Here is a 27,159-nt window from a genome sequence, read left to right as displayed (position 1 = left end):
ATGAACAGACCATATCTATCTTATTTAAAAAGATATTCTTCGGATTTGTTCAACATTTCTGAGACGCCTCTGCCGAAACTATACAAACTTCGAATCAAGCCCTCAAATAAATCATAACTATTGATTTTGGAACTTCAGTTTAAATCATGAGCGTCCGGCAAATAATTCATTCAGGATGATCGAATTTGCATACCTACAGCTTTTCGCACGGGAATTTCAGCAGCGGTCAGGCCTCAGTGTCAGTAAATCCGTTAATACAGCTTGTTCTAAATATCCGGGAACGGATAAAACAATCAACATAAAACAATTTTATATTCACCACGTTACGCACAGGCCACTTCGTAACGGTCATCATAATAAACTACGAAGATTTTCTGACCAAAGTATTTGCATATATTCTTGGCCCCGGAGCCCGGGTACAATGAAATACAGATTTCAAACTAGACGGCTGGAAGGACTCACGACCCGAAGAGCCAAAAAAACCTGAAACGAAAATTTCGGCATATTTTCTCGGTGGGCCTTTTTTCCTACAGAAAATGCAATACGTCATGCTGGACATAAATTATCATAAATTTATAACCGGCTTTCTCCGCAGAATGAATGGAAATTTTCAACTTACCGTAACATACGTGCCGCATGAACAACGGACGAATTATGGCAGAAGAATATTTTCCCAGAACGATTATCGGCTTAATTGAGAGTGTTCAAAAAAGCATTTCAGTGCAGATAATGGTCACGCCTGCAGACGTGTTTGCAGTTTTAATTGAAAAGTCCGTCGCTGCACACGTGCTCAATATGGACCATAAATAAAGCTGGCAAACCAAAAATGAGTGCCTCCTGAAACGACCTTTTCAAATCAGTAATTAAGCATAACTACTTCGGACGGATTCATATCCTACAGAGAATACGCTTTTTAGTACTTTTTCCTTTTTTCCGGCCACAGGATCAATTTTGAATACAGTCATGGGTCGCAGATTATTATGAAACTTGCATGTTTTTAGGGTCTAGCTAAACATGTGGAAAGCGTAATATTACCCGCAGACAGATAAACACTCTCATGTACCCAAAACCTCAAATGAATACTCAACTCGACGGAAAGCAATTCTCCAGAGACTGGGGGTTATTAATTTCAGGAGGCTTTATTGCCATTTGCAGGAAATATTATATCTTCGAATGGAGTTCATTTCGACCTAAATCTATCGAAAATCCTTCAACCGAAATGAGGTCAATATGTATCTTGTATCTTTCATAAATCGTAAATGTAACTCTAATGATTAGATGTTCGATACTTTTTCATGAGGGGGATCGAGGTCGACGGATGTACTGGATAGACGATGTGTTTGTATATATATTATTTCGGAACTTATTAAACAGGATTCATGGAAACTTGTCTGTGTGGCATTGTCTGGAAGGCAAAATGCTTCAAGGAATATTTGTAATTATTCATTGGTTAGGAAACTATCGCAATTATTTGGCTACTCAAATAATTTTTAGATATTAATTTGTTTACTTGCTGGAAACTCAAATTATGTTCTCTATACCGCATTCCTGTTCCACTAAAACGAAAGGACGCATCTTTGTTAATGCTAAGTCAAACCATTTTTCATCAAAGGTTTCCTTACATTTCAGATATCAGGAGGGTAGATGAAGTTTCAAGAACATTTTTTTGCTCGTGGCACAATAAATAGAAGCTGATTCATTTAGGCATATTTTTTTCAAAATTTTATTAGCATTGGAAATGAGAATTGATGGTATTTATTTTTGAAAATTTTTCTGGTTTAGACGCTGCTTGCGACCTGGCCTTATGGCCCAATTTGACTTCCAAAGAATTTATTGAAGTTTAGTTATCACTGGAGACTAGAGGCTTCACATAGCCTACGAAAAAAATAATGCAAAGAAGTGATGTTGCATGATCTGAAAGACCAATCCACGGAGCCAAAATGCAAAATCAGGTGCCCACCAAAAAGATCACCCAATAAGTCCAGTCCAATAAGTCCAGGTTAAGTAGACTCACAACACCAAGAGGGATGATCACATAAAAGATTAACAAAAAAATCTGTCAAACGCGAGATGATTAAGTAGCGTCTCCTAATTATGGTTCAGGGATAGCTTGAATGAAAAGTCTGCCCGCTGGTGGCGCTTATACGATGGGCAATCCAACCTTCCCATGATCGCCACAGCTACTCCCCCTGAATAACTTGCGTCAGAAAGTTTAAACTTAACACGTCGCCTGGAGTAAGTGTGTATTGGCGGATCCATAAACGAGCCACTATCCCACAAGGAAAAGTGGCAAGGAATTACATTGGTAACTATGATGTGGCTGAACTTGTTGTTGGTGTTGAGAAGGCTATTGTGTTTGCAGTGCCTGTACTGCAGTTGAAAGAGTTTGTTTAAGTTATTGTCTGTACATTTTTTTGGAGAAGAACTTTGCTGAAGATGTGGGCGTTGTTTTGCATATCCAACATGAAGTGTTTTCTGAGATTATTGAGATTCTGGCCGAGCTTGCTCATATTATTATACAAGGGGTGTTTGCTCCTACCGCTAAGAGTTTGACTGCTTCTTTGTTTTATTGATGAATGCTGGTTTGAATCTATCCACTGATAGGTTCTGGTGTGTGTCGTTGACGTCATCTATGAAGACTCTATTAAAAATTCTGTCTGAAACTTTCAATTAGCCCATAAAGGGGTTTTGATGTGGTCACAGTGTACGAAAACATGTCAACAGGTGTACAAGTCGTTTAAAATGAATACTTTTGATTACACATGGGAGTAGCAAGAAAATCGCGGATGAATTCACGATGTTGTTCTAGCAAATGGGGGTGTGCTTGCATTTCCTCTGAAATGCAAAATTCCACTGGTATGTTATTTCCAAATAGAAACTGACCTGAAGATGCTTAAAGATCTTCTTTTAAATTGGTTCAGATACCGAGAATGACGGTGAATAAAATCTTGGTCCAAAGGTGCGGTGAGCACATTAATGCTACCTTGTGTGTACGATGGAAGCGTTCTATGAGACCATTTGATTGAAAATGGTAGGTGGTGGTTCTGATTCGTTTAGCACCAATGAAGTGAGGGCTTGATCAGAAGCAGAGTGCCGCAATGACTGATCCAGTTGTCAAAAACAGCATTGATTATTTTTTCTGCTGTCATGGCTCTAAGCCCGGCTACCGGTCATCACGTGAATTGGTCGATGATGGTCAAGCAATCAATATTGCTTGACCTAACCCTTAATCTTTGGAAAAATGTTTAGGTCTAAAGTCAGGTATTGAGATATAGTTGGGAACTAATCTATATGCCGCTGAATCTTTGAACATTGACACGGAAGCAGGTAGCTATCGACAATAGTTGCGGGATAAGTGGGAACATAAATCCTGGCCAGGCACTTTCCTATGAGGTTCCAATTGGCCGAATTAGATGCATTCTTCACGTCCAGGGTCACCACCATGCAATATTTGCTGCTCCTACCGTGAATTGCATTTTCGGCAAAGCCGGTGATCATTTTGACGGCATCAATGGTTGATCTGGCTTTACGAACCCATTCTGACGATCTGAATCTGATCAATTCCCCCCCTCTTGCTGGGGGAATAACCGCTGAATGATTTTCAACAAGAGAATAGGGCACGTGATCTATGGGGATGACGGTCTCATCACAATTTGCTACCCCACAGATTTACATCCTTAAAGCATTTTCTCGTACTCCGCTGAATGGAAAGCTTGAGATAATAAAAAAACTTGTTGTTTCTTTTTCACCGATGTAGATATTTATTCTTGCAAATACCGATATTTCGATAACAACACTTGTTAGCACTGATGAACAGTCTGTCAGTCAAACAAATCTTTATTTCTCACGAAATAATAAACCAAATCAAAGTACACCATTAGAAAAGTGAAGCACAGAGTTTTCAAACCAAAAAAAATATTCAAAATGGCCAGTCCCGAAGTCTGTGAGGCATTTCTCGAGCTGCAGTCTTTTCTTAGTCCAGAGGATTTAAATCTGGGCTGCCTAAGGCCTATTCATTCGCGGTTGTGAACAGTAACATGCGCTGCTAACCACTGCTGAATTATCTTGGCTTTGTGACCGGGGCCCGAGTCCTGTTGGAAGCACCACGGCTTTCCAGCGAATAGAAATTCACTCAATGGCTCAACTACATCCTCTAACATCTTTCCGTACACGCTCACATTGGTTTTGACGGCGGCCTCGCAGAAATGAATATCAGTTGCTCGGTGGTATGAGGTGCCTCACCATACCATGACAGGCGGATGGTGACGACGTTAGACTCGCGGAGCTGTTTGTTTGGCTTCATAACAATTGTGAGCATATACTCGATCATTTCGTCGGTTGAATTTCTCCTCGTAGGTAAAATTTTTTTCATCAGAAAATATAATTTTACAGTTCACCGTATTTTCTTCAGTTTGGCGTTAACATATGGGGAATACATCACTGGTACGCAACGAGACTGAGATCTTCTCGTAGAATACGACTCATACTTCGAGTTGAAATGCCCGTTTCCGCCGACATTCCTTTCTGCTTGCGGAGAGGATTGCGACGAAAAAGCTCACGCATAGCATGCATGACATTCGGGCGACGTACGGAGCGCGGGCGCCCGTCCCGTTGCCTGTCAACCACATGGAGCTAACGTCCTCAAAATGAATCGTTAGTTTGCAGACAGCTTTTTTAAGAAACTATGAATCTTTTTCGGTGTATTCCCACATTGGTACAACGCAATAATCGCGATTCTTTCTTGTAGTTACCAAACTTCATCGAGTTGTCGTTCACGCGGTACTGACCTTCGGAACCTGAATGTCTGACGGAAGTGGGGTGTGGTTAGGTACTCTCCGTGCGCAGTGTTACTAGTTTCGGTGATCTAACATTTCTCGCTGTACGCATCAACTGACAGAACTTATGACTATACTATGTACAATTGGGATGCTCCTTAATCTGGACGGAAATCTTCAAGTCCAAAGTCTTAGAAACCGGTTGCCAGCTCAAGGAGTACACCTTATGGTTGCCAAACAAAAGCACGTTGCCATTAATGTGGCATTATCTTATTTCGCTTAGGCTCTGAATGTCTAGCTTATATCGCTAAAATTCTCACTCGAGTTGGGGAAAGCGAGCATTCTGGGGACTTTCGATATCGTTGTCACTGATCAAACTAATCAAAGGTCTTCAGGTTGAGGTGATTGCCTACCCGAGACATTGTTGTTTGACGTGCATTAGCAAAATTTCAAAATTTTCAAGTTTCTAGCCCTTTTAGTTTCATCTCCGACAACCAATGGCAAGATCGTGGAGCCGGCATAAGAAGAAGAGTGCGTACTTAACTGAGTATAAAGTTTGACAGTTTGTTTTACAGTTTCCTCTACGCAGGCAGAGCTTGCTTGGATTCGATCTCGGTTGATCACACTACTTCTGTCTTGCATATGTGTTGGATGTGTTGTCAGGATAAATTCCCGGACAACTTCTGGAATTGCTTCCGAATATTGACTAATTTTTTGGTCAATGGTTAAGTGGAATACATTGTTTTCGGAGGAAACCTGGATATGGTTCGATTTTGAAGACTTTTTTACAGAAGCTGAAAGTGGTTTAGAATTGCAGTGGTTATGAAGAAGTTGATGACATCAGAGTCACTAATACCAGGGATTAATTCAAGAAATAAAAACATATTTGGACTGCGAACAATTTGATGTTTCTACTCAGAAAGAAGTGAAAGTTGGGCACTGTTTGCTTGACTGAAGATTTCTCAGTTGCCTTTCAGGTTTGGACACCTTCCCTTAATCGACACACGCCATAGATTGCAGGGTGTCCAGTCTGGTCACAGTAGCAGCAATGCAATGTAGTGGGCTTTAAGTATTCCCCACACGTATGGCTCTTTGATATACCCGAAATTTTGGAATTTATAACACCGCACTTGCTCCATTGGTTTCACTTTTCCATGGTAATCTTTTGATGAAGGATCTACTTAACTTTTAAGATTTAACTTAAGTCTTGGGAGGACTCAAAGTTGGCTATAAAAAGACCAAATTGAGATTTGTTTGGGAGCGTGGAATTACCTTCTCTGATCACAAACTTTGTAATCGAGCAAACTGTCAGAAGTAGGTCTCTAAACTGAATTCGGCCACAACTTCTTCGAGGTCAGTTTTCGGCGGCGGTTAGTTGTGAATTGAGTTTTTAGGGTCCTTGTGGTGTTGGGCTCTTTCATAGTCGACATAAAGTTCGTATCGTCCGCTGTTGAGTCCGCAAGAAAGAGAGTTCTATCACTTCTCATATTTTCTAGGGTAGCCTTTAGGCGATTGCCCATCAATGATTTCAGTAGTTGCAGGACATTAATATTATATGTTATAATTGGAGGAACTGCCTCCTTTTTGGGTTTAGGGTATTGGAAGCAAAGGAAGCATTGGCACTTGGGTAGCACTTACATTTTAGCACTCACCTGTTGCTTTTTGCTCCTTTTCCGGCGGCATACGAACTTGAACCCTGCTTCGAGTGCCTGCTTTGGTTCACTTGCAGGCTCTTCCCGCATGGAACGAGATGAAGAATATTCGGGAAAGGTGACCGGATTTGGTTTTTGTAGAAACTACTCATTGCGTCTCTATTGACGCGTTGTGAAATTCTCGTGTTAGTAGTTTGATTTCGGCTCATAATTTTTACAACATTATTTACAGCTTTCAAAGTGATTTCGTGAGAATAATGAAATATTATATATTATCATATATGTTCATAATTACACATCGGGTTCCTAGTTGGTTTTTTGTTATCCAATTCTAAGCAGGATTTTTATAATTGCAGGTAATGCCACGGGACATCAAAAGTTACGAACCTTTGAAGTTTGAGAACTTGGAGTCGTCAGTTTTGGAGATAAATTTCACAGTTCAGCATCATCAGTTCATTCGAGGACGGTTGAAGGTGAACTTTATTTTTCTCTATTAGCAAACAAGGGAACATTATGACCGTGGCATTTTCTACAACTAAAAATATTTTAATTTTAATTTAGATAATTAAGTTTAATTTTTAATTTTAGCTCAAGTGCACAGCAAGGATTCATGGCATTTATGAACAAGACATTGAAAAATACATAGAAGAAGACCGTCCTAGAATTTTGGCATCTGGAAGATCGCCTGATGTTAACTTATTCGGATATGACTCACAAGGTGATGGTGAAATGACGGATCAAAGTGACTTCTATTCAACGCATTACAAAGGTCGGTATTCAAATATTATTTTTGGGAAAATTATTATATAGAATAAGAAAGTATAGGCCAAAGTAGGCCCCGTTTTTACTGCTTGGATATTTTGACATACATTTTGTTTGTATTATTACGTAGGATCCTAAACCTCCTGCATTTTATTCGATTACCAATGGTACTTTGTCACCAACATCACCTATTCAATAATAGCACAGAGAGCTGCCCACTTTAATTCTCAGTATCTCCTAATTCGCTTGATGCCACGATAAATCTTGCATGCCAACGAAGTCCATCTCTCTGACAACTTTGACTGGACAGAGTTCCCCAGTGTATGCATAAAGTTCCTGATAGGACCCGGAAGAGAAAAAGATATGATCAGCGTCAACTCTACTCCATTGCCAAATACAAAATTAGGAGATCATACTTTTCCAATTTTGTGCAGTTAAGATTGAAAATGCAAAGTTGTTGTTTTGATTTGTTAAAAGAAGCCCATCTTCAGCTAAGCGTTGGTTTTGGCTCTATATGCAAATCGCTGTTCGATACGGAACGAAGGGCAGGGCTTCTCTTTCTGGGCAGGGTGATTACTTCGGTTTTCCCCAGCACAAGGCTGAAACCATAAGCAGTCATCACTCCCGTTATCTTTTGCATCAATATGTCAAGTGCCGCAACATCATCAACTTAATTGACCCCAGGCTCGGTTCTTCTGGAATCGCAAGTTTTAACAGCTACCGTAAAGGCGTTCCAAGGGTCCGGCCCTAGGATGGCTCCCTGTACCCTCGCCTATGTGATCCCAATCCTCCTTCTCTAGTGTCTCATAGAGCGACGAGCGGTCCCTCAGATATTCCCTCAGTTCCCGAAAGAGGCAACTCAACAAATTGAAGGAATTTTCTAACTTGCCTACCATACCTACCCATCTAACTAACCATCGAGCTTGGCGGCAGTGTGTTTCAGCTCGACGAACCGGATCTAGGACTTCCATAAAAGCACTGACCGTGGACCTTTCTGCTCTGAATCCAAACGCCAAAACGAGTCTACCCCTGATGATCTTTTCGAGCACTCTCCTGGACGGGCATCCTCCAGAACACTGAGGTTCTGTCAAAAGTGCGGAATCGTCTCATTAGGAGTTAGGTAAATACTAAAATACGTTACCTCTGAACATCGAATCCATACCAAGCCATTCCCTTGACCTTGGACAAAAACCAGAAGTCGAATGAGGTCCCGAATGCAAATGGCCGCGATAGCCGATAAATCGAGATGCCATAAAGCCGAACCCTTCTTCCGGTACTGCTCGCTCATAAGCACAAGATCAACTTTTACTTCCGCATCGTATGTGTTAGCATGTCGTGAGCGGTTGCACTCCGATGCGTGTAATTTGTATGGTACGGATTATACTAGCCGCATCCGTGGGGCGTTATCCACATTCGTGCTTTATATATTACGCATTTAATTTCAATCTTACCGTTGTAATGAAGTTCCCTGACGAATTACCCGCGGCTTCCACTACAGCGCGTTTTTTGAACTCGAGAATTCACATTCCATCTGAGCATTGATTATTTCCGGACACTCATGCTTGACGGCCTCTTCCACTTCCTACGATTTCGAATTTCAAGAGAGCAGATACTCGACTAGAGACCAAAGCTTTTCGGCCCAGTAGCCCCTTGACTGCGTTGCAGAACGGACTCTTGTTAGTTGTGTTCAGGCTAATTCAGCGAGGACTACGTCACCCTTCGTTTTCCGTACAAAAGATACTTCATCTTATCGGATTTCACTGAGGAATTCGGCAAATATCTTGACTTGCGTTGATTTAATGAGCAAAGCTAGTCGGTCTGGTCCTTCCTCACTTGCCGGCGGTTGCAGTGTTCTCAGTGAAAATTGCGACTGCTTCTGCATCTTCCACTGCTCTCCGTGCTTGTTTGTAGAAGGAAATGCGGTTCAGGAGTATTTCTAGTTCCATCAGTCCATTTTTCATGCCAGTTTTTTTAGGAACGTTACCGACCGCATGCGCTTTACCACTGATTCGCATTTCCTTTTCTCTTCGGCTTTCCCAAGGGAATTTGATCATGCTACCAGTGTCCATGTCCACCAAGCAAATTTCTCTGGCACTTTTTCCGGATTAGTACCCTTGGAGACAAAGCCCCAACCCCAACTCCCAGAGGCCAAACCTACGCTCAGCTGACCACAAACTCACGGATGGATTACCTTTTACTCAGGTTCGAATCCTAATACACGTCGCAGCTACCACCTGTGTTAAAGCTAGGCTTACATCACCTCAGAGAGCTGTTCACGGATCCAAGGACTCCCAGTGTATCGCGACTTGTAGCGAGAGGCGCTATCGAATCTACTATCGTGAAGGTAGACTACCGCTAAGGAGACAGAACTACTTATTCCGGCACTTCAGGAACGTTACTGCCGTAAGCCTTTGATGGTCCGTAGGAATATATTGAATATCATAACCCCGATGAAGTTTCACATCTTATGCTGACATGACAATTTACTGTATCAAACAGCAGCGAAATTATATGTGCTTCCTGCTGTGCAGTGAAGATATTAGCTGAAATCATCCTGGAACTGATCAAGGAACGCCTCGAAGTTGATTTTTGTTCTGGATCCTTCTGTACTGGTCGGATTTACGCACTCCGATTCATTGTGGAGCAGGATACTAAGCTTAGATAATGGGTAGGGAGTACACCTGGAACGCTCGACACAGGAAGAATAGTCCGCAAAAGCTAACTACTATCAGAGCGTGGTATTCGGCGGTGTAAAATGTCGCGTGCTACATCGAAGTTGAGTCTCAGAAGAATTTAAAATCATAAGTGGAGTTCAAGTCAAGGTCGCATCTTATCACCGATACTTACGTCACCTTTCCTTTTACACGTTGACTACACTGCTGATATCTGCTTGTACTCTCACCGAATCTCGGATTTTGGCCAAATGGCTCTAAATTTGAAGAAGCAGGACTGAAGATAAACACCAATAAAACCAAAATTCTCATTTTAATTGGTACTGGCACTCCTCCTAGTCGCGTGAACGGGCAGAGCATTGAAGGCGCGCTGATGGTTTCTGCCTACGTTGGGACCGAAATTCATGTCACTCGACGCGTTAACCGTGCTAAATCGGACTTTACTGTTTGGTTGAAAATTTGGAAATGCAGCTATCTCAACATTTTCTTTCTTTTCTTTCTTTGTGCTATTATAAGGGACTGGTATATGGAAAGTCACCGTCACTACCACTCCTACAACTAAGTTGTTGTACGGGGCTAGATACTCGTGGACGTATTGATCATGAAGCCGAAAGTGAGAATTGATACGTCGAAGGTCGACAACTCCATTACGAGCTGTCCCATACGACTCTATTGCATTCCAAGATTACTGACGAGTATGTCGCTCCAGAACTACGTGGCGTAGAACAGTGGAGGATTAGTGCAAGCTTTTCGGAAAATCATGGAGGAAGTCGAAGCGGATTGACGGAAACGAACAGCGATGGCGTGTGGGTATAGTTGACGTGCTATCCCCCACATAGAAGAACATGGAAAAAATATATATTAGAGGAGTTTTTCTTTTAGATGTCTAAATGTTGCCACACTCTACGCAAAGGGCTCTCGAACGAGCTCTTCGCAGTAGCCAATTGACTAGAAGGTAGAAAGTGCAAATATGCAATTTGAATCGCCTGAAACAAAAAAAAATATTTTTTTGGGAAACTTCATGTCTGCAAGGATAGGGAAAATAAAGTTAGCCACTAATCACAATATAAAACCTTAAGTGCAGTTTTAGGAACTCCGTTCTTTTGAGGAAGGGGACATTTACTTGTAAAGTTATCTAACCCAGGCAAATAATATCCTATTAAATATTCCAAGTGCGATCACTAAATAAACAAAAGAAACAAAATTAAGGCAAACTATTACGTTTCACTTCAAATAAAGAAAAACCAACTGAGCTGAACGTTGAAATGAAAGGAGGCCCTAGGGGCTAAAATATTCGAATATGTTGAAACTTTCTGTCTCCACTTAGCATCATTTCAAATAAATAACAACAAAAAAATTGAAGCAGACCAAGCTCAAAAGCCATGCAATTTCCACTTTTCCGACGGGCCATCTTGAAAAACTTCAGTCTGCCGCTCGTTAGATATTATTTCAATTTTCTCCAAAGTCGGGACTGCGAGGACAAATATCTTTTCAAGGATTTCATTGCTTGTTAATTTTTCCTGGCGTTTCCTCCTTTCCTTTTTATTTAGTTTGGCAGCTTCTCTTCCTTATCTCAATTCATACTTTCTTTCGCATTACAGATAAATGCTAGGAAAATGTCAGCAGCCTTTTTGGTTGATTCCCTGATAGCCTAACAGAATCAAGATTGAAACGTTAAAGAGAATATAACAAGAAAATTCGCATGTTTTTGAATGTCTTCAGAATAGGAGCACAAGCCTTTTAGATAGCAGATATTATGTTTTTTTGATTTTTCGTCCTGATTCAAAGAGCAAAGCTGGAATAATTGTAAAAATAAATTAAGTTGAAATCAGAAAAGGAATTTGTTCGGAATATGAGTGCGCGTACTCAAATACTTGTATGAAAACAAATCGCATGAGAGCTGCTTTATTCAGTGTTTCCACGAATTCGCAGATATGAATTTTATAAGGATAATCACATCTCTGAATTCCCAATGGACGTAGGATGACTTCTAACGACTGAGTACATTGAAAGCGAAAATACGGGGAGGGAATTCCATAGAAAACTCAATGTTTCTCAGAAACTCGTAAAATTGGCTGATATGCATATTTGGATTAATACATTAACCACACCCCTGAGCACTGCCCTCGGAATGACAACGCATATATACACATATACATGTACCAGCTACATTAGATATAAAAACGGCACAACAACGAATTAATTAAACCGAAGCTCTGCATTCCAACATTTGCGGTTACCATTATTTTCAAAATTGAATATTCCCAAAGGGTTGTAAATTTGCCGCGCTCAGACAAGGGAGGATGGTTCAAACGAGGATCCTGTCACACAATGACCTACATGGTTTTCCAACCGAAAGCAATGAAGTTATTCTCGCATTCTGTTTTATGTGTCCTCATAAAACATTCGTCGAATCATCAAGTCATGACGTTTAACGTTTTCAATTTATCTTCGTCGCTGTAAAACAAACATTACTATGTAAGCGTGTATCTATATCCATACTTTCCACCCACTTTCGCCAAGGTACGAGTATTGTTATGATTCGCGAAATCTACGCCCTGCCAGACAGACAGTTCTGCATTCTCCCTCTCATAAGGAAGCAATAAATTCTCGTTCGAATTGCTCATGAAATTGCTCCCTTTTATCTGCTCGGGTGTATGGATGTCTCCGGCGATATTGTATTGTATTTATGTAATATTTCCACAGTTACTAAAAAAATGATGACTAGAATAATCTGATCTACTTGCAACGTCATCACTCCAGCATCATGCGTGAGATGATATTGCTTTCTTTCATTTTTCTCGGATATCTGATGTGCAGAACAATCTTTTATTCTGCCCTTTTTCAACCGTAAGCAATCTCAATTCATATTGGAGTAAAATTGAGCAGTTTTCGTAATTGGTAAAGAATGGATGCTGTAGGTATGTGAACTCATCAATGTGTATTACGAAGAAAATTGAGTTGAGGGAAAAATTTATGAATTTCATGAATGAATGAGGCTTGCAATGAGGAAAGATAATTGGAAAATGATAAATATATCGGTACCGAATTAAGGGATGATTGCTTTTCAAAGACGCAATTCCATTCCTTTTGTATGTTGCGAAATACTCAAAAATTGTGAAGCAAATACATTTTGTTTAGCAGTTCAAGGATAGTTCAAATTCCATTCGAGTGGGAGCCATGACAAATTGAGGTATGTTCACTGACTCAGTGTACCAATTTTGGAAAAAGTTTCACACAAAACCTTAAAAAAACTTGACTGTTTTGGAAGAAAGCCACCGCCAAAAGAGACCCAATTCGACCCCTATTTCCTAGTTGGTGGCTTCCGATAACTACTCGCTAGTTCAGAAATAATTTTTTTTCGGAAGGTGGAAATCTTAAAAAAACACTGGCCTGGCCACGTCAGAGTGTGGCATTTTTTCTCACTAAAACCACCCCCTACTTCTCCTTTCCACCTTGGAATCACCATACTGTGCAATCACGCTTCTATGCGCGACGTTCATAACCGCGCCTTCCTCACTTCTTTCGCTTTTCGCAGTTTGCCTTGGATTGATGCGATCATTAAGTTGATCGCATCCCAATCCTCTTGCGATGTTAGCATTCTCCTGACCACGTTTTCCGGTATAAGCGATTCAGTTTCCTCTAGGTTCCTCCTCTCGTCGCTGAATCTCGGAAAGTGCAAGAACATGTGCTGTGGGTGCTCGGGGCCTCCCTTGCAGTTTTGACAATTGGGCGAATTGACCAATTTGAACCCGTAGAGGTACTGGTACATGCCCCGTCAGAAACCGGATGAGATTAGTTAATTAATCTCCCCATGTTGTCTCCCCAGCTACTCCTTGATGGTATGGATCAGTTTGTGTATCCATCGGCCCTTCTCCGAGTAGTCTCAACGCCCCTGCCATCTATTTACAGATCACTCGCTTTCGGCGTTCTTCGCTTGCGACAAAGGAAAGCCTGGCTTCAAATTGTATATACTCGTCACCTCATTTGCCAATATGCCAATTGGCATCATTCCGGAGATGACGAATGCGGCCTCATCTGAGGCGTTTCTGAAGGCAGAATTCACCCTTAGGCCTATCCTCCTATAAAAACACACAGTTGCATGATATTACATGATATGCGAAATGCCTTTCCCCAAATACGGATGATATAAAGCGGGAACCACTCTGGCAATAAGTAGCCTACAAGTATACCGTGGCTCTCCCACGTTCGGGATGGATCCTTTATCACAAGCATTTTGCGCGTGTTGTTGAAAACTTCGTATCTATCATCACTCCCATGTATTTGATGATCTGCTTGGAAGCGATGATGTGATTAATAATAATAATCGTTGGCCCAACAATCCAATTGGATCAGAGCGTTGAAGTGTGTTAGAACACTTCATTCAAGATCGTAACGGCACGCTACAGGATTATAATACCCTATAGGAGGCAATGTGGTCAGCATTGCGCTCGCCAAAAATTATTACCCTGATTTGGCTCAGGTACTCATTCACATCTAAGTCGACTGGTATCCACCAGTCATTTACTCCCCTTTCGAAGGCTCTGGCGTTAAAGTCTCCTCCGCCTAGACTTCTCGTCATCCAAGGGGCGAGCCTATTCCGAGAAGCGGGCACAGATTTGTTTGGAACCCAAACAAAGGGATCTTCTCTTCTCTCACACGAATTCGAATGATGAGGTCCTTAATTATTATTTACTCCTTACGAGTGAAGCTTTGGTCCGGAAATACTGGCTAGTTGAGCGCTCTATATCGCATTAGCATACTTAAAGTCCTGCCCAGAATGTTATCGAGACTATGGGAGCCTTAACATTAGGCTAAGAATCTTTTGTACGAGATGTCACGCTGGTGTAGTAAGGTGAAAGAATACTACAGCCGTCAGCTCAAATGCGAAGTCATGCTGCGTTATTGTCGTTGCCGCTTGCATTAGTCCCCAACTAGGCGGACTGTTGACTATCCGAGGTTACCAACTGGGTGGTGTGAGTCGGCTTCACTGGAAACTTTGTCCTGTCTATTAGATCCCCAGGCTTCACATAGGCGAAATTTTTCCTTTTTAAGGTTTTGTGTAAACACAAAACCTTATTACAGACAGACAGACAGACAGTAAACCGATTTACAGTAAATCAGTTTACTGTAATAGTAATAGTAATAGTACAGACTGTAAATCGGTTTACTGTCTGTCTATCTGTCTGTCCGTCACACGCATTTCTCTCGGTTTACTGTCTGTCTATCTGTCTGTCCGTCACACGCATTTCTCTCGGATTTGCACCAAATTTGGCAGAAAGGTGGGAACTGTGAACGCTCACGTATATAGTGCGTTACATCCTTTTACGTCGAATTTACGAGAAGGTACATGCAAAAGGGGGGGTGTAAACTTTTTTTTCATCAAATATAGTCATGTGGGGTATCAAATTAAAGGTCTTGATTAGTAATTTTCGAAGCCGGTCTTAGTTTTGACTTTTGTTGAAAAGCTTGAGGGTGCGGGGGGTTGAAGTAACGAACCCATTCTCAGAAACTACTCAACCGAAAAATCTGAAAAAATCAGAGGGCTGCTACTATATAGTACCCAGCCTCCGAAACACTCTCCATACCGATACCTGTTCAAATAAAGTTAATAATAGTACATTACTATAATTTTTAGTAATTGACAGGAAAACCTCCCTTAAGTTCACCCTAGAATCACAAAATTTTGCAGCAATGTAGGCTACAGCATAGAGCATGATTCTGCCAAATTTGGTCAAAATGGCGCTATTATCAAGAAAGTTATACTAGGTCAAAACTGTCGCTTTTCTGCAAATTCAAGACTATGAATGTCAATATCACTTGAAATTGGATATTTTCACATAATATATATTTTACATGCTACATGCTAATGGGACAAATGCATACTCAAGTCTCTTTATCCCTCTTTCATACCTGAAGTGTCTAGCTTCCGGTTTCCCGACTTATTCATTGTTTGGAGTAGGATAGATGAATGCATTTACGCAGAGAGTGTTGGACTACCGCAACGGTGCGCCACCAGAATATCAACTAAACACCTTCCGCTCATCTGGGAACTAGTCTGGAATCATTTAACACATTATTTTGGGCTAGGCCTCCCTGCCCTCTCCCCTCGCGCTCTCCCCGCCTTAGAGGCCTTCAACTCGCCGACTTTCTTTCATCAATAAGAGGAGAGAGGGGAAAGGGAGTAGTTAGTTCAAGCAATCTTTTGCCATCCGGTTCCTTCATCAGTCGCGCTCAATCTTCTTCGCACCAAGTGGGAGATGCACGTAGTATGCAGCATGACTCAATCGGCAAACGCTGTTCGGAATCTCCCTAATAATTTTATCTGGAAAGAGCTTCCATGTGTCTGGATAAAATTTCTGACAAAACTCACCACTTTTCGCAAGAAAGAAAGGTGTGTTTGTCATCGCCCGCCACTTCCTCACAGAACACACAAACAGGAGATCGTACCTTCCAAATGCTGTGCTATTCACTTAGAATTTCGGCAAGGAACTAGCCAATCTCATCATGCTTTCGGTTCAACCATGGATCTAAATTGTTCATGAACTGCACAGTCCATCTGCTTCTCGGTAAGTGTGCACTAAAATTGTTCACGGGCAACCAATCCAGTTCAAAATTCACCTCTGCGACTGTAAATGGCTTTACGTACCTTGGCAGACCATTGTGGTGAGCAATGAGTATCACTTCCACGATCACCAGCATTCCAGCAGTTTTAAGACAGTGCGTTAAATAGGTGCCATTCGCAAGCCTCTCCTCCACTTGGGCAAAGCTTTTATGATACACCTCCCTGCCAAGGACATCAGCCCACACCACCTCGCCGTAGAACAGAACGGACCCCGTTGCTCCCATAAGAAGACGTTTCTGGGTAGGGTCCTCCAACATTGGCCTTTGGTTTTGACTCTATTGGTAATTGGTTAATCGATATGGGATGCAGGTTTGGGATTCTTTGAAGGGTGAAGATGACTATTTCAGTTTATTCAAACACAAGGTTGGAACCATTCATCCACTTACCTGTCAGAATTATCATATATAAAAAGCCTTCTTTGCGTCTGTCCAATAGTGCATTTAGTAACAAGTGCAGCAACATCATGTGCAAAACCGACCAGGCGCAGTTCTTCTGAAACGTCAAGTCTTAGCAGACTATCGTAGGAAGTGTGCTCCGTTAACCTTGATCATCTCCATATTCCTCTGATCCTACAGCGTCTCATAGTGCAGGCAGCGATTTATCAGATAATCCCCCAATATCCACAAGAGATAACTCGGTACGTGAAAAGAATTACCTAGTAAGTCTGTACATATTACGGAATTGAAGATATTTTTGACGTCAAGCGTTACGAGGAGCGCCACAGCATCCATAGAAATCGGCAGCTGTGTGTGCCTTAGGGATAAGTCCCCGGCAGCATGGATCGCTTCAGCGATTCTATTCCTGATGAGCTTTTCGGAGACTTTCCCTACTTGATTAAGCATACATAGCGATCGATATGCTGAGGGCAGCTCAGGGCCACCTTTTCCATTGCTGATTAGCACGAGTCTCGCCACCTTGTAGTGATAAGGAAAAATGCCTTCCTTCAGGCAAGCGTTGAATGCCACGAGGAGCAAAACTGGGTGTTGGCGGAACACCAGTTTATAAACTCCTGCCGGAGTGCCACCATCACCAGATTCCCTTCAATTCTTCATGGTGAGAATTGCATTTTCGCACTGTTTTTAAGACGAGGCAGTCCACAGTGCCTTCCGCACTGTGGACGTCAACCCGTATAGGATATCAGGGGAATAAAGCAGTTCATCTGGGGGCTTCCACAGAGCGCCGATTTCCTGGATGGCAAGTCAAGTCGCCACAGGTCACCATTTACACTGTTGACTAGGTTCTGCCTTCCACGAGCTTTGGTCTTATTTATCGTGCTGCGTGGTCGCGTTTTGGCTGATCTGTACTCTGCCTTTGTGGCGCATGCCTCCTCGCGAGTGTGTAGACATCACTGAATTTACGACAGTTTCAACAGGAATGTTATCATCCTCAATCCCGAAGTGCCCTCCACCACGACTTTGCCTATTCCAAGAGTTTCGACGAATCTCCCGATATTCACTTTTCCGTCGCTCCACACGCGCACAATATACTGCCAGGAATTTTGACGCAAAAGTTATGTCTGGTATGCCTTATTCGCAGCTTGGATACTAGGTTTTCGCCGCCATTTGCATTCCCTTCAAGGGTCCTACCATTAAAGTCACCTCCTACCAGTATTCACCCATCCGTGCCCACACTGCATACTCGAGAGCATCGTGCCCGCATCGAAAGTCCGGCTTCGGATAAGACCCCGAAGTCAAGTGCAGGCCCTAACCCAGATGGCGGCTCCTACCCGATAAGACAAGATGTCATGAAACCGGAGATTCCAGTATTGTTCGCTGATAAGCACTAGATCAGCTTTTACCTCTGAAGCGCCCTTGGGTGCATATTAATTTGTAGAATTCGGATCATGCGACATGCATCCGAGCTCTTTCTAGTTCCGGCCAGAAGACGGAACACTGCCTCGAATCTTCAGTGTAGGAAACGCTCTTACCAGACCCACCACGATCCTTGCAGAGAACGAAGTTTTAGTTTTCATTTGCAGTATGCGGTCTAGGCAGAGGTATGCTCGTAGTCCGGATACCTGTACCATATGGCGGAGGTTTTCCGCATTCTTACCTTGTATACCACTCAACCAATTTTAATGTTCGTGCTATTAAGGAGCTTCCTTGCGTGTTCCGTGGCGACTTCCAATACAGCATACAGTGGAAGTGAGCTGAGGAGCCAGAGAAATTTAATGGACGGAGGGGATAGCTGGACAGCGGGATTTGCGAATGTAGGATCAGAAAGGTCTGAGGCTTCCGTGCTTTAGTGAGTCTTCAACACTGGTCAAATATTCGATTCTGAACTTACATATTAAGGATTTGACCGAGGAACGCAGAGATTTGAAAAAAAGTAAGTCCGCATAGGTTTTAGAAGACAGAAACTTCTTCCTCGCAGGATGTTTTTGACGAAGTCTTTTGTGAACGTCAGTGGTGAACCACACAGAGTAAGAGCGTAAACACTTAAGAGAGGTGTGGACGTAACAAGGAAGAAGATCAGATAAAATAGTGTAGAAATTGTAGTGTGCTTGGTCACACGTTAATGGGGAGAGGAGCGGAACGTAGTTGATTGCCGCATGGGCTGAGTTCAGACCTTCGAAGTTCACCTTACGAAAGTTCAACTTGGCAGGCTTGCGCTAGAGTGGACAGTGGAGTCGGGATATCTGAGCATCGAACAAGATGATGGGCGTCAGGGGCAACCTGCAACCCTTGCGGCCTCTTTTGCTGGGCGCTGCTGTGAGCGAGACATTTTAGTACTGCGATGAAATGCAATCAACTCATCCTCGTTCCCTGTCATTGCATGGATTTTTTGGTTTCTTTTATTCTTTTCTCCATGGAGTTTTTACCAGCCGATCGTATGCCTCGGGGACAAAACTTCTTCCTAAGTTCCTCGTGGTCTGACATACGCTTGCTGATCTCGCAATTCACAAGTGGAGAAGCGCTCGCTAAGGTAAGCGCGGCCTACTAATACCGGTTCAATGCATACTATCTGACCAGGGTCCCGAGAGGACTGGCTCCTGATGCCACAACTAGGCTTACATCACCCAATCGCCGTCCGCAATGACAACCATATTTACAAATACGAAGATATGAATATATATATATATATAAATATATTGGGAGGTTGATACGCATATTTTTAGACATAAACTTTTTCATAAAAATATATGTAATTTGTATACGTACACATGTATATATCTCCAAAGGGAAGTAAAGCACAAACAATTAAACATATCTTCAAATCTTGAAACTCATCCAATCCAAGCATTGGGCAGCAATAAATCTTTTCGCTTTTGATAAATCATCTATTGATCCTAAACTTCTCTCATTTCAGCAGATATGCCGTCGTCGGCCTCATCAATAACACGTGTCGGACCGGACCGTCGAAGAGAAACCACCCCTTCAGTCGGCATCTCGTTCTCACCACGGATAGTTTTCCATCGGATGAAGAATCTTCTCAGCACTACCCTTACACTGGATAGTGTTCTTTTCGTTGCAACTTTGATATCGATTCTAATATCCAACAATTTCATTTCATCCCCCCACACAATCCTACATTATCGAACTCGATGTAAAGACATAAATCATCACCAACAACATCATCCCGGTCGAATGAGAAATGACGAAAAAGATGTTGTAATTAAAACGCATGACATGGCCAACAATCGTCGTCGACTTCAATATGGGATGACCATTAGCGGCAAGGAGCCTTGCACCCTTAAGCAATTATATTCGCACAAAAATGTCGCAGATAAGCGAATTGTTACTTCATCCTGATAATTAGAGGCGCGATGTGACGTAATCGTGACAGGTGGTGGTTGCCACTTGCCGCCCGTTTAAATGGACTGAATCAGGGGGAATTCCGCAAAATAATTTTTCTAACGTTTAAAAACAATTTGTCTACAGATTATCTGCAACACATGCGAATAGGGGTTAATCGTGAACTATGTAGTGATTTCAAGACGAGGGAGCAGAAGAAATAAATTGTATTGAAAATCATATAAAGTAGAATAATCTTAAGTTTGATGATACTTGCATGATATAACTAATTTCTACGCAGAAGCAACGACTAATCTTTTGTCTTTTTCAAAATCTGTTCCTTCAAAGTATACCAGGCACTCACTAAGTTTTGCAATTGATCCTAGCCTCAACCATTCGTTTCCCTTTCACTGGATATCTCAAGTACGCTATCTTTCGAAAAGTGCATAAATTTTCGGTTGTGAAGTTAAGATGTCAAAATTAGATTAAAACATTAAAAAGATAAAATAAAAGCATCAATCGAAAGGACGTGGATTCTCCAACTAAATTTCAAACTGCAAAAACCACAGGATAGTATTAAAAATTAACAAAAATGTATTGTTTGTTGTTCATATTAAAATAAATGAAAATAGCAAAAAATATTTAAATAAAACAATAAAATAAGCGTAAATAACTAAGCAGACTGTCAATATTGTGTATAGAATACAGAGCATTATATGATAGGTACCTTAATAAATATCAACAGATTATATACTAAAAAGAAATTTAATAACAAAAATCGAACTGGAACTTTAGGAGAGTGGGAGTAATAATTCATTAGTTTGTAAAATAGTTAAAGATATTCACAACTTTTAAGAATGGTAGGGTTGTAATGGTAAATGCCGATAGTCTTTACTTGTAAAAATAAAGCATTGTATGAGCGAAAGTAATACGACACTAAACCAAATGCTAATTCAAGAGAACATTTAAGTTTATTTTTTGTTATCTTAAATGAGAACGAGTCGGAGCTATGAAAATACGAAATACAATTGGTAATCATATATTAGAAGAATTGACTAAATAACATTAAAAGGTTGCAAAAAACCTTTGAAGAAATTGTATGAATAAGATATTGTATAAAAACTTTTGTAATGAAAATAATGTAACAGAATTTATTGCAATATTCGATAGAAAGCTAAACTTATTACTTTCATGCTCAACTTAAAATAAAATTTCTTTCTTATTCTTTCATGCAACTATTATTGGTTTGAATAAATAAGAATCAAATGCCAAATTTTGAGAGAAAAGTAAAATGATCTTCCGTCCCAAAGCACGGATTTCAAACAGATAGAAAAATGCCAGTTTATATGACATTTAAAACTAGAGGCTAAGAGCTTTCATATGCCAAAGAAAATATTTGATTATTTTACTTCTAATTTCTTATTTTAGAATAGGAATGCATTAACATTTCTCCGCCCTTTTGAAAGTGCGCAAAAGCAATGACCTTTTTTGCTTAACTTTCCCTAAGAATTTCTTTCTCAGAACTTGATTAAACGTTTATATTTTTTGGTTCTAGCTAACCATTTTTTTATTTTAATTTTATTTTGTTATAACTAGATAACTCGATTGTGATATATCATTTCAAATGAGTACTTTTGTGTTTCCCAGCAATTTTGCAAATGTGGTCATTATTTATTACTTTATTATACTATTTTTACACTTATTTCAATTATCACTAACAATATCACATCTTTTCACAATCCAGCCGCATTATAACTTGCCAAATAATTCAAACAAATATTGTATAAATTCCAAAAGCAAATAATTACATAGAAATTAGAAAAAAAACAATAAAATTAACAACAAATGCAACAAAGCTCATTTTTTATATAACAAAAACAGAACGTAGCTTTTATGTAAAATCTAAAAATAAAATTAGATGAATAGAAGAATTCAACAAAATTACAAAAGTAAACATCCTCGGAGAGATAAAAATAAAATGATTCATTAATGATTAAATTAAATTATCACAGAAACAAATGTTAAATTTCAGACAAACTCATTCAAAGAAATGTAGAAAATCCGTTTATGAAACCTGAAACTACTGATAAGCTTAATCTGAATCTGAATAAATTAATTAAAAATGGTCTATGAACAATTCATGGAAGAAATGATAATAATAATGAAAAAAAACAATATTAAACCTTAAACATAAGATTAAAAATTATTTATCAGGTAAATAAAACGAAAATAAAATCGAAAAATGAAAATGAAGTGCGCCGAGAGAGCGAGTAAGTTTTCTTTGCAGGATATTTAAAATATTATGTAAAAAGAGGAAGAAAAATCAAATCGGAATTTCGGGTTCCTGCATTTGAATTGTGTGCAAGTTATTTTAATAAATAAAAATAAATGTTCATACTTGTATATAAATATAGATTTACGGGTGTTTTTAACATCTTAAGTTGAGGATTTTTAGAAGTTTCAAGGGGAATTCTCAATAGAATTACCTCATATTCTTTTCCTTAAATTTATTTGCCTTACCGGGGGGGGAAGTCACACCGCGTCCTTAAAAGACTATTGTACCCCTTTTACTGATTATAGTGTACCCCAAGTAAGCCTATAACCGTTCGGAATTTTATTATATTCCCTATATTTACTCCCTTCGAACCTTCAACACACTCCGCCCAGAACCTGCAGGCAGTGTCCGTAGATATTAATAGCTTCCCAAGGTTATAGTTTAGCCGGCAGTGACCAGTGAGAACTCCCACTATGATTGGTGAGGTGACATCTTGTTGTCATGTTATCATTTAGTATCAGTAATTTGGAGTACCGCCTAGAAAGAATATTAATCTTCCTTCGATTTAGGCAGCTCCCCCTCACTGATTCTTTCGGCCAACCTGAAGATGGTCCTCATTGCCTGCCATTGTATGTGCAGATGGAGAGAGGTTAGTCACAGAAGGACCTGCAGGGATGCCATTGGGTATGTCCTCATTACCCCACTGATAAATATGGAAGCCCTTGGAGCTTGTGTAACTCCCTGGCTTGTGTGCTAAGTTTAGTTCTTTGTGCCCAGATTACCGCCCCATGGCCTTACTATTGCAGTGTATATCCAGAGTAGTATCTTCGGGATGCAACCCCATTTTTTTTCTGCTATGGACAAACTAGTTATCAAAGCCCTTGTAGCTTTCTGACAAGTGTTTCTGACATGCGTCTTTCAGAATAATTTTTGGTCTAGCGTAATTCTCAAATATTTCACCTCTTTTTCTCGTTTCATCTCTATATCATGTAATCTCATGACTCTCAGGTGATCGAGTTTACGTTTCGTTGTGAATGATGCTATGGTGCTTTTGGCTGGATTGATAAGCAGTCCCGTATCTCTGTGTGCGATGTGTTTTCGAATACTCCTTCGATATCCAAAAACGCACACAGTGCTATTTCTTTTGTTTCTATGTCATCTCGTAGTACATCCATCAGCTGATATAGAGCAGTTTCGGTTGACCGTCCTGCCCGGTAAGCATGTTGACACTGATGTAGAGGATTGCACTTTAGAATGTTAGTTCAAATATAGTTGTCTATGATCTTCTTCACCGTTTTGAGTACGGACAATGTTAGGCAAATTGGTCTGAAAGATTGCGGGTGAAAAGGATCTTTCTTACCCGCTTTCGGAATAGAAACCAATTTTGCCCACCTCCATGCCATTGGTATATATCCCAGGGCTATGCTGCTCCTTATTACACTCAAAAGGGACTTTAAATTGATTTCCCCATATGGGTCAATGTCGACTGTGCTGAGGTTTTCCACCACTGTCTCAAATTCCAGTTTGCTCCTGATGTCGCTGCCCTCTTGAAGGTGAGCCATGTTGTCGCTCAGGTGCATTTCATAGGAATCCCAATCCGTTCTCATGCGATTCCTTATTATTCTTTTTATTTCGAAGTTGAATCTGACTATTTTGTGATCAGACATAGAGGACTCATCCGACATCATCCAATTCCTGGGCAGCACGTTCATTAGAGTATTTCCTAGAGTTACCTCTAGTATCTCCTGTCTAGTGCTGGTCACTAGACTAGATCCGTTATTATTTGGAACTCTAATCCACTGTCTGACTATCACCATCCTCCTCCGACATTGCGTTCTCCTGCATGTCACTGTTCACCGTAAGCGTTGGAGGATCTAGGTCTAGGTCGTCCAACTTCTGCTCTTCACTGGGTAACAAGTCTACTTCTTTGAATGATCCAGCCCTTTTCGCCTCAATGGCTTCCGAGATTTTTTTGGGGAACTCTATAAGTTTTTTCACGCGGTATCTCCTCCGAAGTGTCTAACGTCGCCCTTTCTCTGTGCACGTACACAGGAATATTGCCAAATTGACCGTTGATTTTCGGTGGTATAGCCAGTCGAATGCACTAGCATAGCTAATGGCGGGCTTCCTGATTTCTGCTTTGACCCCTGACCTACCTGGGTTTGCATTCTCCTTATGCATTCTCCCTTGCTCGTCGCTGTCTTGGCTCCGAAAAAGATGGATTAAGGACCCCTTCCGGTTTGAGGTCTTCAGATAACGCAGATACCATTTAACACCTGTGCCACTCAGACTCAGCTTTGCTTGTCCCTGCTTTTTGAGCAGTGGTCCTTGTTGGTTGTTGTGCTCGCAGTATACCAATGTTCACCTTGAATCTATTACTCTACTGGTTAACCAGTTTCTGTGCGGTGTGGGGTCCCGTTTGTTTAGTTGCAGTTTTCTTTATTTTTGTAATGCGACTCATATGATCGCCATGAGTATAGAGATTTGGACGTCCACCGTGCCATAGCCCCCCGAACTGCACTAAGGTCTAACTTTCTCATTGAGGCGACCGGGTATCAGTGACGCTCCATTCGGATGCAGTCAGTTACCCCAAAACTGCACAACATTCAATGGACACGGTTTGCATGACATCCTCGATTGGGGAAGGTGTTTATCGACTCGCCAGTCTAGATCCGTTACGTTTTGTTAAAAGTGGGGTCACCTCGTATAGTTTATGGCTATCACCACTCATTAACGGTCTTGGTGGACGAGAGGTTTAGCCCTAGGAAAGCTACACATTAACCCGGCATTTTCTTTGAAAAAAAAATAGGAATAAGCTTTCTCTGGTCATGTCCTTTTTCTTAAAATTATATATCAGCTACAACCATCGAAAAATTTGTCTTTATTTAATTCTACACTCTCTCTATATAAAATCAAACTTTATCCCTTAGCATTAGCTCGTTCTAGGTTTGGTTAGCTAGCAAGTAAGTTGAAATCGCAGTGAGGTTAGTAGACCATCTCTTGATGCCTCTGTATGTATGTGTATGAGGGGCGGGGTAGGGGGGTTGGAAAGAGATGGCACCTGGGAGCACTCATACTCTAGTGGTCCATTGTATTCGAATTCCGCTTCTAACGGTTGCGTTTGTAGATGTCTGATAGAAAATATTCCATGAATCCCGTTTCCTCATTACAGGATGAACGTGTATCATCTTGAAGAATCTCCATTCTGAGCATATGTCCAGCTATTGAATTATGGCCAATCAAAGTGCCCACAACATTGCTGCAAGTCTTTCGATAGGTTAAATTTTGCACTATGTTGATTTGGTTGTGACAGATCTTAGCAGCAATAAGCCTCTGACACCCATCATTATGGGAAGCTCATCGCTGAGCTTTTGATAGGTGCTCCTTGCAGTTCCTTACAGTATACTTTTAAAGAGCCTCGTTTAGAACGTTTTACGGAACTCTCATACTCACGCTTTAAGCTCTGGGAGTTTAACCAGTCTTCTTATCCTTTCAGATTCAGAAGTCATCTAGTTGATTTACTAAGTCTTTGCAGTTCTTGGTTCCACCAGGGCATCGTTTTGCTGCCTTCGACTCGGGAAATAGGACACGCCCCTTCAAAGAACTTTAAAAGTTTTTACCCTACATCCTATGCAATCTTTTACAAATTTACAAACCTAAAGGCTTCGAAAAGTAGTTAACAAAGTATCTTTACTTTCAATTTGAAGAAGGCAGGCGGCTAGATAAGTATAAAATGCAACGCTGGCTTTTGTTTTTTATTTTTATTTTTTTCATATGTTTTGCGGATAATCGTGGATACCACTTCAACTTTGGCGGACTGTAGTTAACTAGTAATATTCGGTAACATTAACGGTAGTTTTTAAACCTTTTTTCCAAACGCTAACAACCTATTTCCTATTGAAAGACATTATTGATCCACATCCATTACCACCAGTTGATGAAATTTTATACAATTTTATGTAGCCTTTTTCCAAAGTTGTATATAAAGCAAAACCTTATTAAAATTGATTTTCTGTCTGCCTTTTTGAAATTTTGTCTAAATCGAAACCTTATAAAATTTTGTTCAATGTACGTATGTCTGTCTGTCAGTTTTTTTGCTGGAAGGTGGCTAGCTACAAAATTTACCTTTGGCTCTGCCAAACGGTTATGTGGGACTGTCACCCACTAACACCACCCTCTTCTACTTTCGCTCTCTCCACGAAACTGCCTTTTGGTATTACGTCGCGGTGTTTGATCAGAATTTACCATGCACTCGTGCTCACATTTGCCCTACTCATTCGTTCTTTCTTCTGCCTGACTTCCTCCTCTCTAAGCTTATTATGAATGGTTGCGATCACCTTTTCGATTGCAATCCATTTGGTTTGAGAAATGGTGCCCAGTTGTAGTTTCAAATGCAACCGTAGACCTTGAGCATTGGAATAAACCGTGTTCTCCATCGTCTGCAATGGTCAGGCACTTTGGCACAATATAGCGAAATGTCATGCTCCAATTGATGAGGGTATGCTCGATTGCCTCCGTCTCCGCTCAAAACTTGTGTTAGGTCGAAACCTACTTCGCCGAGGAGTCGCTCGTTCCATCTGCGAATATCCCATATGATTCTATTGGTCCATCGGTCTTCCTTTGGCTCGTTCCACCTCCTCTGCTGCTGAGCAATAGTCTCGCTT

The 27,159-nt window shown here is 40.9% G+C and overlaps 1 protein-coding gene across 2 annotated transcripts in view; it reads left to right on the top strand.

Moving 5' to 3' along the window:
* The window catches only part of LOC119652994, a 182,456-nt gene extending 160,401 nt beyond the window's left edge, over positions 1-22,055 (top strand). The window contains exons 5-7 of one of the 2 annotated variants that reach the window (XM_038057420.1): positions 6,784-6,900; positions 7,016-7,196; positions 19,799-22,055. In XM_038057420.1, the coding sequence (XP_037913348.1) occupies positions 6,784-6,900; positions 7,016-7,196; positions 19,799-20,238 (738 nt within the window). In that variant the 3' untranslated portion in view covers positions 20,239-22,055. Of the gene's footprint in view, positions 1-6,783; positions 6,901-7,015; positions 7,197-19,795 lie in introns of both variants that reach the window. The other variant, XM_038057419.1, reaches the window with a different exon arrangement.
* Positions 22,056-27,159: the final 5,104 nt, after the last annotated feature.

Source organism: Hermetia illucens, chromosome 3 (assembly GCF_905115235.1).
Source record: "Hermetia illucens chromosome 3, iHerIll2.2.curated.20191125, whole genome shotgun sequence".
Lineage (NCBI taxonomy): Eukaryota > Metazoa > Arthropoda > Insecta > Diptera > Stratiomyidae > Hermetia > Hermetia illucens.
Note: the sequence above shows the minus strand (reverse complement) of the source record. Positions and strands in the feature narration are given on the sequence as shown.